The following is a 16,000-nucleotide window of genomic DNA, read 5'->3' as shown; positions in this document are numbered from 1 at the left end:
TGTTAAAAATAGTGGGGCTTTGTTAATAAACGGATGTATCAGAAAAGCACAGCAGTGGGCCCAGTGGGATGGAGCCTTGAGTGGGGCACTTCCTGGATTTTCTCCTTGAATGCTATCCCACAGGATACTGGTTCGGAGATGCGAGGGGGATCAAAGATACTAAACTTTGGTAGTGATGTCCCTTCTCTAGTCTCACTTCTGGGGATGGAAGAAAGGGTTGATGAAGCTCTCCTTTTGGTGGAGAAGGAAGTCAATAACACCTTCAGCTCTTACTGAGGCCAGGGGTTTCGTGGCCCCTCATCCTCCCCAGATCTCTCCCAATGATCCCACGCTTCTGACACTGCTCCCACCCCTTTTGATTGGATGTCTTTAAATCAATCTAATTAAATGCTATCTAATTTTCACACCAGTTTTACTGGATCTTGGGAAGTGTGCTTAAAAGCAGTATTCTGAGGAAGATTAATTTTATTATTTTCCAATACAGGTGATGATAGTTTTCTTCATTCTTCATGACTAAGACATTTTATTGAAAACAGCAACAATGTACTTTCACTTACCTGGATAAAGGCTAGGAACCAGGGTCCTGGGAATGGGGGGAGGGATGTGAGCACACACAAACCCACCCCTGGGCAGGTCTGATTCCCTGTCCTAACCTCCCAGTGGGAAGCAACTGGCTTAAAGGTAGAGGGAGATGTTTCCAAATGATCTGTCTTTGGAAAGGAACAAATGTGCCTGACTGTGACCCCCAGACACTCCCACAATCAGCTCCTTGGGTGCTTGCACAAAAATCGGTCCTGTCTGTCTGTCTTCCAGGCTCTATTCCAAGAATCTCAGATCCTTTCCCATCCATTAGTGCCCACAGGGTCTACCTGCTGAGACCACAGAAGGATATGGCACTGTCTGGCCTACTGCCTGGGTCTCAAACAGGAGGTTGGTTTTATTTTTTATAACCAGGAATAGAATGGGCTATTTGGAAATACTGAGTAAATGTTCTTAATTCACACAAGTACATGTAACAATCTCTATGGGTAGTCCCTTATTTCTGACCAACATGTTGCTGGTATCTAAGTGTAAGTGGCTAGAATCTATACCAGTGGCTAGAATCTTAGTATGGCCTGAAAAAAAATGTGTTACTTTAGCAGCTTCTCTTTCCTTCATAAGCCATGGGCAGAAGGAGAATACTGACTGCATACACAGCCCAAACATATCCATTCTGATAGCCTTGAGATGGCACTAAAAATTTTATTTTTAAAAAACAAGTCTCGGGGCACCTGGGTGGCTTAGTTGGTTAAGCATCTCTTAGTCACCAAGCAACTCTTGGTGTTGGCACAGGTCATGATCTCATGGTTTGTAAGTTTGAGCCCTGTGTCAGGCTCCCTGATGACAAGGCAGAGCCTGCTTGGAATTCTCTCTCTCTCAAAATAAATCAATAAACTTAAAAAAAAAAAAAAAAAAGTCTGGAATCTAATCCAGGATCCAAGCCGAAAAGAGGAAAGAAAGGATCATTCTGTTATATCTTTAGTTTCCAAAATCCTGGACATGGGGGAGAATTCCTTATCAAAGGTAACAACTTTGGCCTAGGATACCCCTGCCCACTACCAGACAAGCAGACTAACAAGATGAGGCTAGACCTCCAAGGGAGGAGGGCAGGAGAGAGGAAACCACAGTGAAAGGAATTCTGGGGAGCCCATTAGAGGAACCTTTTAAATGTATGAAAAGTCAACCTACCGGGAACAGCAAAAAAAGCTTTTTAGCACTAAAAAATAAACTCAAAAGAGAACTCACTTTACTTTTCCCAAACCAGAGTAGCACCCAGTATGGCTGTCCACTACAATCCAAAAGGGGGTGTTTCTATTTCTGACCTTAGAAAACCCAGAGTTCCTCAGGGTGGATGACATTGAGATTGTCTACATAGACTGAGCCCACATTATTTTTTTTATTTCTTTCAAGGGTAATATACTTGGAACTTCCACTGGCTAAATATTCCTCAAGTATGTTTCAAGAATATGTACTACTGCTAATGTATTTCCTATTAACATCACACCAAAATCATTACTTTACTTTTCTCAGTAACATGATGAATCGAAAAGATGAATGGATATTTTCTAGTTCTCTCAAAGCCTGAATTAGCCTCTGAAAACAAGATCCTAAAGTCCATCTGCCCAACCTAACCCTAAATAAAAAGTTCAGAATTGCTTCATCTAGTAATTTTCACTACAAAAGTGCGCACACTTTCTCGTTACAATAGGAATTCTAAAGGACAGCAAAGATCAGGAGCAAATAAGTATGTAATTTTAAAATTTCTCCAGCTTTTCAATAGATAGAGTGAGCAACCAGACGACATCTGCTATTCAAAGTAAAATCCTAGGATATCGTGCTTGAATGGAACCCAACTGGAATCAGGGGGAAAAGGAGAGAGAGTGAATAACAGAAGGGCTTAGTGAAAAACATCTGAAGCTTGGCCGTGATTTTCGTTGTTATGAAAACACAATGGTTATCTGACATTCCATATGACTCATCTCTGTGCCTGTACAGGAAAAAGAAGCTAAATGTTTTATATTACCCAAATCAAATAAAATAACTTCCAAATAACTTTGAAACGGTGGTAAACAGGATGAGTGCTGTGCAGCAGAAAACATAAAAGTGAATTCGAAATTGCCCTTCTATCTGTCATTTGCAAAGTCAATCTAAGCATAAGAAATCTTAGGTACATTGGGCACCTGGGTGGCTCAGTCAGTTAAGCCTCTGACTTCGGCTCAGATCATGATCTCACGGTCTGTGGGTTCGAGCCCTGCTTTGGGCTCTGTGCTGACAGCTCAGAGCCTGGAGCCTGCTTCCGATTCTGTGTCTCCCTCTCTCTCTGTCCCTCCCCTGCTCACGCTCTCTCTCTCTCTCTCTCTCTCTCTCTCTCTCTCTCTCTCAAAAATAAAGATTTAAAACAATTAAAAAAATAAAAAAGAAATCTTAGGTACAGAAATCTCCAAACTGTCGGATTTTATATCAACAGACAAATGTCTGTGAGAGTCACGCAAACACACAACAAAAGCTTTACAGAAACAGAAAAAAATCAAGATCAATAGAAGGAAACCAAACTTAAAGTATCTAATGCTCAATGAAATACTAGTTACTAAGATTTGAGTACACTCAGTTTTGGTATTCAGAATTAGCAAATCTGATGAAAGGTTAAAATATCATTTGGATAATTTGTTTGGTTTTCTCATGAATTTTCAACACAACCATGGAGTTGGAAAATACAAATAAATAAATAAAATCATGAGCCTGGCCACATGACATGCAACTTACAGATGACAGGGCGTGCTTCAGACCAATGACCTGGGCCGAGGGGGAGGAGGAGACGTCCTGTTCCATCAGCTGCTTGAGTTTTTCTCTCTCCGTTGATATGGTATTAAAAGCTGACCTTAAAGTGAAGTAAACTATAAAGATATAATCATTATAAAAAGGAATAAAGGAAGAGGCTTAATTAAAAACAAGATAAAGAGAGATGTATTTCTTTTTTTTAATTTTTTTTTTTTTTACATTTATTTATTTTTGAGAGACAGAGAAAGAGAGCACAGGTCGTGGAGGGGCAGAGATAGAAGGAGACACAGAATCTGAAGCAAGCTCCAGGCTCCGAGCTGTCAGCACAGAGCTCGATGCGGGGCTCGAACTCACAAACAGTGAGATCATGACCTGAGCCAAAGTTGGACACTTAACCAACTGAGTCACCCAGGCGCCCCAAGAGATGTATTTCTTACAAAAGAACTTAGAAAAGTAACAGCCCTGAATAATGAACTGAATTATGCAGCAAATGCACACTAATTGACTTTTAAGAAACACATCTGGAAGGGACAACACCAAGTGGGAACTCTAACTTAAACTATGGACTCTGGGTACTAATGATGTTTCACTGTAGGTTCACCTGTTGTAGCAAATGGACCATGCTGGTAGAATGTTGACAGTGGAGGAGGTTGTGTGTGTGTGGGGGGGGGGGTGTATATGGGAACTTTGTACTTTCTGCTCAATTTTGCTATGAATCTAAAACTGCTCTCAAAAAAAGTCTATTAAAAAATTTAAAATCATACACATTTGTCAATTCCAACCCCCCTAATCCACTATAAAATCCCAAGAATTTATGACTTATTGAGCTATTTTGAGACTTGAAAGGACACTTCTGGATTCTCAATTATCAACATTTAGTTTTGTTTGTATCCCCCAAGACTGCAAATATTTGAAAATAAAGCTCATTGCTTGTTGGGGGAAATGGTGACAATCCAGCCAAGAAAGTAGACAGCACCTTAACCAGGTGACCAAAATTAATCCCCCGTGAGGCTCAGCTGGACTCCAGGTGTAGTATCTTGAAAAAGATATACCTTCGTTTTTGTTGTACAGCAACCAGGGACAGACAACTCCAAAATGAGGAACACCTTATTTTTAAAAATTGACCTGATTCTCCAAAAGTATCAATTTCACAAAAAAAAAAAAAAAAAAAAAAAAAGGTTGAGGAACTGTTCCCAGTTGCAAGACACTGAAGAGACATGACAATTAATGCAGTACATGATCATGGACCAGATCCTGTACTGAAGGGGAAAAGTACCATTAAAGGGCATTATCGGGACCACGGACAGCATCTGGACATGGAAAACAGAATAGACGAAAGTATTGTTTCAACATAAAATTTCATAACTAAACTGTGGTTAAGTAACAGATTATCCCTATTCTTAGGAAATATACACTACGGTATAAAGGCATACAGAAAGATACCATGTAGGATTCCCACTCTCACACGGTTCAGGAAAATAAACACGTGCACGCATGTGCACATATGGTGTGTGTGTGTGTGTGTGTGTGTGTGTGTAAAGAGAGAGATAAAATATATGTGGCAAAATATTAACAAATGATAAATTTGGGTAAAGGATACATGGGACTTCTTTGTATTGTTCTTGCAACTTGTCTGTAAATTTGAAATTATTTTAGGGTGTTACCTACCCTCTTTCTTATCAGTCTTCCAACTGCTTGACCCAGAATGCTCCAGCTCTAAGCCTGGCATCCAGCCACTCTGTTCACTTTAGTGAGAGCTTAGCACCTCTAGGAGCTCAGAGGCCTGAACTAAAGTTTTTAAAAACCGCTAACACATATGACAAAAAATTCGTCAAATTTTGACCACATTGAGTTATCTCCTAGGAATGGGGAACCACCATCTAAATTACTGATCATGGATACCCTATTTGGATATTATCTTTCCAGTCTCCTTTACTATATTTTGTTTTAGAAAGGTAACCAAGGAAGAGACAGAGACATACTTCTTCTCAGATGGCCTGGCATATTATTGAATTCCACAGGGTTGCATTTTTAGAGGCATTGTCATTCAAGAGTGGCCTATTTAGTATCACAGAAACTAAATACGTATTATTGACTTACTTCCTCATTTCACAGCCACAAGGACAACTGCACCTCCCTATAGGTTGTTGCTGAACTTGTCTGAGGCTGTGGTGTTCAGGGATGAATTTAGACCATCTTCATAAAGTCATGGTACAAATAAGCAATTTGTTTAAACACACACACAGTTTCCTAGGTTATTAGTGCAATTCATGTCTTCTCTTTTGTCAACAGAAGACAGGGTAAATAGGTACTAAAGGCCAATAGGCATCAAGTTTTCTAACAATGTCTGCGAAACACACTCAACTCTGATTTAACCAATTTCATTGAGCAAAATAATGGGCAGTACAACCAAGTAAGCAACAGTGTGGGCTCTGAACCAGCCCTGGATTCTTCCCAGCTCTATCACTTATTCACTGCATGACTCTGGACAAATATATGCCATTCCTGAACCCCAGTTTCCTCATTTGTGAATAAGGGTCATAACAGTGTTTACTTTGTAAGATGATTACAGGGATTAAATAAGGTAATGCAGCAAAAGCAAATGACCCAATGGATAGCACAGAATAAATAATCAATGTTGCTGCAATAATAATAGTGATGGCGATAAAAGCAACCTGGAGGTGAGCAGTGGTGACTGCATTCTCTTGAAATATGGGCAGCAGTTTTAAGGGAGTCCTTGGGTCTCTTGCCGGGACAACACTGGTAAATAACTGCACACAGGGTGCAGGGTCTATGAACTGTTCGGCAGTTCTACGAACTATGTTCGGCAGAAGAACATTCTCAGCTGGGGGGCAACAAACCCCACAAGTAACTCAGCATTTTACGTCCTAGTAGATAGACAAGCCCCCCAACACACACGCTCCAGAAGACACCCATGCCCATCTGAGAGGGCCCCGGGGGAATACCTCTTCACTATCATGGTTTCATTGTTGTGTTTTGGTCTTTTTTTAAGATTGATTGATTGATTGATTGATTGATAGAAAGCAGGGGCAGAGAAGGAGAGAAAGAGAATCTGAAGCAGCCTCCACACAGCACAGTGCAGAGCCTGACACAGGGCTCGAAATCATGAACCACAAGATCATGACCTGAGCTGAAACCAAGAGTTGGGTACTTAACCAAGGGAACCACCCAGGTGCCCCTGTTTTTTTGTCTTTGGCCTAAGTTTCCTTAATTTATTATGACAATTCAGTTGTTCTCTTTAAATTAGGGTATAATTAACATTAACATTATATTAGTTTTGGTGTATACCATGATTCGGTATCTGTATCCACTGCAAAATGATCACCACAATAAGTCCAGTTCACATCTGTCACTTCACATAGTTACAGAGGAAACATTTTTCCCCCCACGTCACGTGTAGTGCTTGAAATGAAGTAAATGTGGCACTCAGCTGGCTGGCACTTTAGCAGATCAATTCCTCTGGCTTTCAGATGGCCTGCCGTAAAGCAAGGCTTTCAACCTGATGAGAACATTCCATTTAAAGTTGGCAGAATATACACCACTTGGCTCAAAATGGTTAGCTGACAAGACTGCAGTGGGCATAAAATAAGCAGAAAGAAACTCAGATAGTCACTATATTGGGTTTTAAGGTGTGAAGGGCTTTCTAAACCACCTGACAAAGGAGCTTGGAAGACCAGACCACCATGCACTGAATTTCTTAAATGACTGCTTAGGCCCACTCAGAACTCATTCACAGCATAAGGATCCAGCATACACAGAGGGACTGCTAGAGACTGATCACGGGAGACGATATGTATATTAATCATTAAAGACACATGATGCCAGAAGTGAGGAATATTGTCTGTGACAGAATGTTTTCTTACTAATTTCTAACATGATGCTAGAGAAAAACAAAAAAACTTACAAAGAGAGAAAATCCAAATACATATATCACATTTATGGATATCTGACAACGAGCAAAACCACACAGAAGGTCTTCAATGCTCAGAGCCACAGAGAACCCCAAAGATCACTAAGGCCACCTGCCATATAGGATGACCAACTCCTCTCCGTCTCCAAACTTTCTTGTCAGTGGTTTTGGGCCATGTTTGCCAGGGCATTTGCTGTCTCCTACAGCAGTCTGTTCTGCTCCTAGACTCTGATGTGGGGAAGGAAGCCCTCCTGTTCCCAAGTCGAAATTTTCTCAGGGCCTCCTCATTGGCAAACTGAACTACCTCTTCATTCAAGTGGTGTTCAAATATCAAAAGGCAATTCTGACATCTCTATTTACACGTCTCCCCCAGACTGTCTTTAGCCATTCCTCAGACCGCCTCACTAAGAGTGGGACGCAGGTTGAGTTTTGACAGAATGGAACGCCATAAGCCTCAGACTACTGACTCTTGGTGACCACTACCTTTCCCATTTCTACAGGCTTCCACGGTATTCTTTTATTGAGTTACACAGTGAGAGTACGGTTAGCACGTTTGGATGGTGAAAGGTGGTACTTAAGGGCAGCTGTCATCTTAATTTACCTGAACTCTATTGTTTAATGTGTTCCTTCTCCAGGAGTTTCTCAGCATCACAAAAAAATAGGTCTTGGGGAAGACAGGAATACCATAGACACCACTTCTATGGAGGCAGTGTGGTCCAAAGGAAAGACATTTTGTAATAAGGCAAATATGAACTGAAATCCTACCCCTACCTATTTGTTGCCATTTAGATTTTGGACAAATCCTTGGTTTTCACATCTGTACATGTTTCTAATGCCCACATCTCAAGAGTGCTTTAAGGAATCAGTGAGAAAATATGCTATCATATAGCACCCAACCCAATTTTTCATTCCCTTTTCAATGAAAGCACACGTACGAATTTTCTTTAAAATGATAACACATCTAAAAGATCAGACTTGATCTTCTGAAATCTGCTTCCTCTAATTTTCAAACCTCATAGGATATCCATGGTTCAAACCTCACAGGCTATCTAACTGATATTCTATCCAAATGGTCCTTTCATTTGGATACAGTAGGTAATTTGACTGAATGGTCCTACTTACTTTCTGATAATTTACATAAATACAATTGCTCAGCAGATTTTTATGCTGAATCCTAAATTATGTTTGATAAATGATCTGGCTTTTCTTTAAGTTCTGTATATCTTCTGACTTATAATCTGTGACATGCTTGGCTTTTTATCCAATGCTTCCATAAATTCAAAACAGTTCAGAAGATGATCCTTCAACAGTTAAAAACTCAGCACAGCAAAAGAATCAGGAACAAAAGGATACTAAATAATAAAATACAGTTTAATTTTGTTCTACTTTTAACCTTTTCATTTGTAAATGAGGATTTCCCTCACTGAAAATGCCCTCGGGAAGTATCATTAAACCTACAGGCAGAAGTATCATTAAACCTAACCTTTTTCATCCACAGTAGAACAGAAATGGCCACTTCCAGGGGCGCCTGGGTGGCTCAGTCGGTTAAGCGTCCGACTTCGGCTCAGGTCATGATCTCACGGTCCGTGAGTTCGAGCCCCATGTCGGGCTCTGTGCTGACAGCTCAGACCCTGGAGCCTGTTTCAGATTCTGTGTTTCCCTCTCTCTCTGCCCCTCCCCCGTTCATGCTCTGTCTCTCTCTGTCTCAAAGATAAATAAACGTTAAAAAAATTAAAAAAAAAAAAAAAAGAAATGGCCACTTCCATACCCTGGACCCTGTTGTTTTTTTTTTTTTTTTTTTAGGGTTATTTATTTTTTTTGGGACAGAGAGAGACAGAGCATGAACGGGGGAGGGGCAGAGAGAGAGGGAGACACAGAATGTGAAACAGGCTCCAGACTCTGAGCCATCAGCCCAGAGCCCGACGCGGGGCTCGAACTCACGGACCGCGAGATCGTGACCTGGCTGAAGTCAGACGCTTAACCGACTGCGCCACCCAGGCGCCCCACCCTGGACCCTGTTCTTACCCTATCCCTTGCTTTCCCACCCTAAAACTGTTCACCATATTCAGTCATTCCTGTTTTGGCTACTAATAGAACCCTGTCTCATAAAACCTTCTTGTACCAATAAGCGACAACATGAATTCTTTCTATTCAGGACAAAATAACCAATCAGAGAAAAGAGTTACAGAATCTGAGACCCAAAAGTCAGTAGAACTGCTGTAGGACATTTAATGGATGAGGCAACCAAGGCCCAGAGACATTAACTGGTGAGATCAAAATTCCACAGCTGATCATAACAGACTGGCCTAGAATGAATGCCTGTCTTCTGACTCAGACAATACAGAGGATTAACTCCAAAAAGGTTTATTATTTACCATGTTTCCTGCGTTATGTTTCTCAAGAACTTTAGTTCCTGAGTGCCAATAGCTACTAGGAAGTGGGGGAAAAATCACTGACTTAAACAAAACTAACAGCCCTCTTTGCTGCAGGACTTCTCAGCGCCTTTAATATTTACTATTCTTGTGTAAATTCACAGGGGACCATAGTCAGCAGTGTTTTCCCAACATTTTTAATCATGGAATTCTTTTGTTTTTAAAAGCATTTTATGGGTAAAGTGTTCCACGAAACATATTTGGAGAGATGTAAAAGTTAATATATGCAATGTAAATTCCTTAAGGACTTTTAAGTTTTAGTACTTTTTGTTCTCTATTTGCTTACATGTGTGTCAATTATGCATGCAACGCCAGACACATGAACCAATGAAAACTATTTCAACGATACGCCGTTAAAAGTCAAATTTAGTTTATAATATATAAGAAGGACTTTTTCAACGATGATGGGTATACATTAGCTGTCTACCCTTTGATCTAATCTTCTACAAAACAGGCTTCAGATGCATTTAACAAATTAAAGGAAAAGTAGGTTACAGAGACTATGTTACAACATCCGTGGAATTCTTACGTTTAGTTTACTTGCTCCGAATCACAATCAATAGATTAGTCATACAGTCAAGAAACTGCAATAAAAACCATCAGTGACAAAATCAGGCTCACACAAGGCAGACCAGGCAGACAGGTCAAGATGCTGTGAGCTTGAATGCATGGAAGTGAGAAAGCACGCAAGGTCACACACAGGACTGAGGACAAACCTGAGAAGTATCTCTATTCCACGAGGCCTCTGAGTCCCAGCCTGTGTAAAAGGGACTCCCAGAGATCTTTTCAGTGTGTGCAAGTGTACTTTAGAACCACAGCAATGAAACACAGCTTGTTAGGCTCTCTGTGGAATTCAAGTCTGTAAGCCCATGGGGCAAAGGCTGTTGTTCAATAAACACACCTGGTCTTTTCTCAGAGCACAAACCTTGACCTAGTCTAGGTATGGGGCAGCCCTGCAGCCAGCTGTTTTGAACAAAGCCTGAAAGACAAAACAGCTGGCTGGAGCCCAGTGTAGACTTTCTGCAAGGTCGAGCCCTCTGCAGGAGGAAAGGATCAGCGGATTGACTCAATACGGCAACCTCTCTCTGTTCTGCTGAGGAAGCAGCTTCTTCAACGTATAAAATTCAGGATATCGCTTCTCTGAGGAGGCATTATCTTCTCAGTAAAAAGACAGTTTGGGTTGTTAAAAAGTAGTGCTCTTTTGCAGGAATTCCCTCTCACAAAGCCTAAAATGCAATGCCGTAATTGCACTCGACCCTTTAATACTAGAGAACATGCAAGAGCCTGTGTGAAGAGCTTTGAAGGGGTCGGGGGAAGCGATTCTTCCCATTTCACAGGTCGTACAACGGTATTGCAAACAGTGACAGAGTTCTAATGGCAACTAGAACAAGGGTTTGAGGTGGGAATTTTTAAAGGACATGAAGTGGTTTCCTCATAGCCACATGCTTCATGTTTGTGGGGTAAGGGAAAAAAAACTGAAAGAATCAATAAGGTCATGGGAGAAAAACATGGGGCTGGGAGAAGGAGGCAGCAGATCTCGTACCTTCTTTTCTCTCACTTCAAACACTGTCCCCCCGCCCCCATTTAAAACTTTTAAACCCATTTTCTCCTTTAAAAAATAACACACCGGGGCACCTGGCTGGCTCAGTTTATTAAGCAGTCTGGCTGTTGATTCCGGCTCAGAGCATGATCTCACGGTTCTTGAGACTGAGCCGCGTGTCAGGCTCTGTGCTGACAGGATGGAGTCTGCTTGGGATTTTCTCCCTCTGACGCTCTCCAGCTCTCGCACACACGCTCTCTCTCTCAAAATAAACAAATAAACTTAAAAAAAAAAAGGCAGTAAGAACATAATAAGTACTTACAACTCTAGCCTCCATCACTAAAATGCTGGTGTAGATCCTTCCAGACTTTTTAGTATGCCTATATATGCCAGATTTATAAAGTTGGGGTTTTTTTCTAAAAAATAGAATCATACCTATATCGTTTTGAGACCTGTATTTTTACACAATGGTATGTTGTGAACTTCTTCCTAGGTCTATAAAAGTAGCCCTGGTCACCCCATCCCTCAGGGTGGTGAGACACAGGTAAGGAGCATAGACTGTGGGCCAGGGAGGATAGGATACAAGTCTCAGGTTGTCCACTTTCTACCGCTATCTTACACAGGAAGCTCTTCAGCTTCTTGAAGGTTCAGCTTTCTTATCTGTGCAACAAAAACTACAATAACATCTGCTCCATAAGTTGCTTCTAGAATGAAATGAAACAGTGCATGGAAAGTGCTTAACAAATACCTGATATAATAGCTATGTGCTCAATATGAGGTCGCTATTTTTATTATTGTGGCTGTTGAGTCTTCTACCGTGTGATTATATTACATTAAAAAATGCAATTTCCCTATTGTTTGGCATTTAGGTTATTTCTAATTAAAAAAAAACTTTCTATTTTGAAATCATCATAGATTTATAGGAAGTGGCAAAAGTAGTATAGGGAAGTCTGGGGTACCCTGTATCCAGTTCCCACGGGGGTAACATCTTACATAACTATGCTACAATATCCAACCCAGGAGAACTGACATCTTATTCAGCCATCACCAGTTTCACATGCTCTTATGTGTGTGAAATATAGGTCAAGGCAATTTTATCACATGCATGGGTTCATGGAACCACCACCACAATTAGGATCAGAACTTTGCATTACCACCAAGATCCCTCCTGATACCCCTTCATAATCACACCCATACTTTTCCCCTTTCCCCCTCCCTCTCCCTAAGCCCTGGCAACCACTAATCTCTTCTCCAGCAACACCATTTTATCCCTTCAAAAGTATTAATAGGTGGAATACACTATGTCACCATTTGAACCTGGCTACTTTCACTCATCATAATGTCCTTGAGATCCATCCAAGGAACTATGCATATCAGTATCTGTTCGTTTGTATTGTTGAGCTGTATCCCACTGTGTGGACGTCCCATAGTTTGTTTAATCATGCGCCTGTTGAAGGACACTTGGGTTGTTCCAATCTTTGGCTAATAGCTAATACAAATAAACCCGCTCGGAACATTTGTGTGTAGGGTTTTGTGTAGACTTAAGTTTGCGTTTCTCTGGGATAAATGCCCAGGAATGTGAATGTTGAGTTCTAGGATAAGTGCATGTTTAGTTTTATATAAAGCTGCCAAACCATTGTCCAGAGTGGCTGCCCCATCTCTCATTGCCGCCAGCAATATATGAGAGATCTAGTTTCTCCGTGTTCTCACCAGCATTTGGTACTGTCTTGTTTTGGAGCTATAATCGGGGTATGGTAATCTCATCCTGGCTTTAATTTGCATTTCCCTAATGGCTAATGATGGTGAACATCTATTTCTAATTTTTTATATAAGCAGTGCTACAATGGGTATCTCTATTTGGGTGAATTTTAAATTCATTCCTATGAATGAATTCTTCAAAGTGGAATTGCTGGATAGATTTTTTTTTTTTTTTTAACTTGAAACATAATGTCATACTGCTCTCTGGAAGAGTACCAATTGATAGCCCCCATCAGCAGCATGTGAACCACTCAGCTTTTAAAGAATACCTAACACTCTCACTATTTCCCCTAAGGGCTTAAAAAGAAACTTCTTGTCAATACATTCCCTAGTACCCGAGAAATAAAGTAAAAATTAGATTGCCCCAAATCCTAACAGAGCAGAAAATGAACCAACCAAGATTCCCTCTCCAAGGACATCCCACATCCAGACATGCATCTAACATTTTCATCAAACACATTAGGAAGAAAGAAAACTCATTTACCTTTATGAGCAATATGACACAGTTCTTCTTGCATTTTAGAAAACTCTGATGAGGTTTCAGAGCCATCAGAATAATTTTTCTCTTCTCCAAAATCTAATGTTGACAAATTAGGGTTGGAGGAATGTAGTCTTACTGGGCCAGGAAAAGGTTTAGGGACCTAAAGTGACACCAAAGGGAGACATTTCTTTTCAGATGCAAATGGCTTAGAATATTTACTGTTTCTAAGATTAGAAAGTAGTGCAAGAAGAACATTTTCTAGGTACATCTTTCTGTTGAGATAACTTAAAAATAAATGAAAACCCAGGAAAGCACTTTCTCCAGCAACTTGCTCTGGCTTCTTGCAAAAGAAAAATGGGTGAGAAATCACATGTTCTTTTGGAGATGATAGAAGCATTAAAGCTCTAGGTTGAAATGACAGCTAAAGCTGCCAGGCTCTTTCCCATTGATACTCAATTCCTTCCTCCTGGCAATAATCACCCAGTATCTATGTTGTTAACAGTGCATAGGTTTAAAAATGTTTCTTTAGGGGCGCCTGGGTGGCGCAGTCAGTTAAGCGTCCGACTTCAGCCAGGTCACGATCTCGCGGTCCGTGGGTTCGAGCCCCGCGTCGGGCTCTGGGCAGATGGCTCGGAGCCTGGAGCCTGTTTCCGATTCTGTGTCTCCCTCTCTCTCTGCCCCTCCCCCGTTCATGCTCTGTCTCTCTCTGTCCCCAAAATAAATAAATGTTGAAAAAAAAATTAAAAAAAAAATAAATAAAAAATAAAAATGTTTCTTTAATTTGCATCTGGTGCTTCTACAAAAGCAACTTCTCACATGCTTGTACACAAATCACTCTTTGCTTCAAAAGTTCTTAATCTCCACCCCTAAGGTGCTTTGAACAAAGAGTGTATGAGAGTATAGCAGATCGCTTATCCATTACGCTCCTGATTTATTTGACCCTAACAATGTCCCAATTTAATATGCAATGGCTGAGCTGCAAATCTTGGCCTCTGGCTTGGCTGTGCACTGGGAAAGTAGGTGGCCAGGGTAACACAGTGAAACTCTGATGGGGGTTTGGGAGGTTGGAGACAAGAGACAAGAGAGAGTCTGCACAATGTCCCATTTCCAGAGAACTCAGTCAGTGGGCTCAAAGGGATGAGTTGTCCATGGACTGGCAGGAGAACAGGCGGGTCAGAGCACACACACAAGGAGGGAAGAGGGCAGGCAGGCCAAGCATATATAAAGGGGAAACCAAAGTCCTAGAAATGGCTGCAGCCCCTCCAACCTCATACCATTTTCCCCTTACCCAATTCTACTACATGCTTATCCTAGTATCCAGAAAATCTAAGTGATTAAATTTCCCTCTGCCCAGGGTATTTAAGAGAACTATAGAAAATCCACTTGTCTATTCTATTTGAGTCCAAGCAGCCCCCAGCATGCGGCATGGAGAGCAGGGAAGCGATGGTTACCTGCAGTGTTCCTTTAGCATCTTTGCCAATAGCTCTGGACCGCCACCTCCTGTGTGATCTTTTTTCCTTTTTAGGACTTTCAAAAGCTCCACCCTTTGTTTCAAAACAGGAAAGAGAGCACAGAAAGTAAGGGAAAACTGCAAGCAAAGTGCCCACCTCCATCCCCTTGAATTTGGCTGAAGCAACCGGCCAGATAATGTCCTACTGTTAGTACGAGGCTGGGGAGGAGAGAGGAAAGCAGGAAAACACCAGAATGCACACAGAAGAGGGATCTGGCTGACCTGGATGGCGTTGATAGCTGGCGCCGAATAGGTCCGATGCAGGACGTCCATACTTTGTAGGAGCTGGCTCATTTCCACCAGGTAGGCATGACAGTGTGCCAGGTCTGGGGGACAGGAGCAAAAGGAAGCTTCATAGCTCTTATCTTGGCATCCAGGTTTCGCTATGCTAGTGCCAACTACCTTCTGTACTCGTCTATACTATTTGATTTTCATCCGTACGGGGAAGAAATTTTATTTCCTTTTTTACAGAAGAGGCAGTATACTGTCACGGTTAAGCGCACAGATTCGGAGCACCAGGCTGCCTCGGTTTGAACACTTCATGAACTGTGAATCTTGGGTGAATTCCGTAACCTCTCTGCGCCTCAGTTCCCTCATCTGGGAAAGGGAGATAATTATATACCTGCTTTCATATGTTGAATGGTTGACATATGCAGCATGCTTGTAGAGTGCTGGCATACTGTGAACACTAAATAAATCAGCTATCATCATTATTTCCATTATTTCAAGTATTACATCATCTGCTTATAAGGACTCCAGACAGGCTAAATGAATAAAACAAAATGAAGGTTATATTGGTCTCTAAGGAAAACTGGATCAGAGACCCATATGAGACTTTGATGATCCTCTGCAGGTTGACCTCAGAGGAACTAACCTAACTTCTCATACCAATTCCTCCGTCACTAACTCCAAAGATAGTCCTTAATTTGCCGCTCACTGGATGATGCCTTAAGAGAGTGGCTTTCAAACTTTGGCATCACCAGAATCAACTGGAGAACTTGTTAAACCACAGATCATTAAGATCCGGGGG

The 16,000-nt window shown here is 41.3% G+C and overlaps 1 protein-coding gene across 6 annotated transcripts in view; it reads right to left on the bottom strand.

The window, feature by feature from the left end:
* Positions 1-16,000, bottom strand: part of OSBPL3 (oxysterol binding protein like 3) — a 181,322-nt gene that overhangs the window by 46,960 nt on the left and 118,362 nt on the right. For 4 of the 6 annotated variants that reach the window (XM_040472413.1, XM_040472414.1, XM_040472412.1 and 1 more), the window contains 4 exons: positions 15,193-15,296; positions 14,912-15,004; positions 13,464-13,620; positions 3,304-3,434 (listed from right to left, as the gene is read on the bottom strand). In XM_040472413.1, coding sequence (XP_040328347.1) covers positions 3,304-3,434; positions 13,464-13,620; positions 14,912-15,004; positions 15,193-15,296 — 485 coding nt within the window. The remainder of the gene's footprint in view (positions 1-3,303; positions 3,435-13,463; positions 13,621-14,911; positions 15,005-15,192; positions 15,297-16,000) is intronic. The other 2 variants (XM_040472415.1, XM_040472417.1) reach the window with 1 other exon arrangement.

This window comes from Herpailurus yagouaroundi, unplaced genomic scaffold (assembly GCF_014898765.1).
Source record: "Herpailurus yagouaroundi ecotype Mexico unplaced genomic scaffold, PumYag 100, whole genome shotgun sequence".
In the NCBI taxonomy this organism is placed as follows: domain Eukaryota; kingdom Metazoa; phylum Chordata; class Mammalia; order Carnivora; family Felidae; genus Herpailurus; species Herpailurus yagouaroundi.
This window is presented reverse-complemented; position numbering and strand designations above follow the sequence as displayed.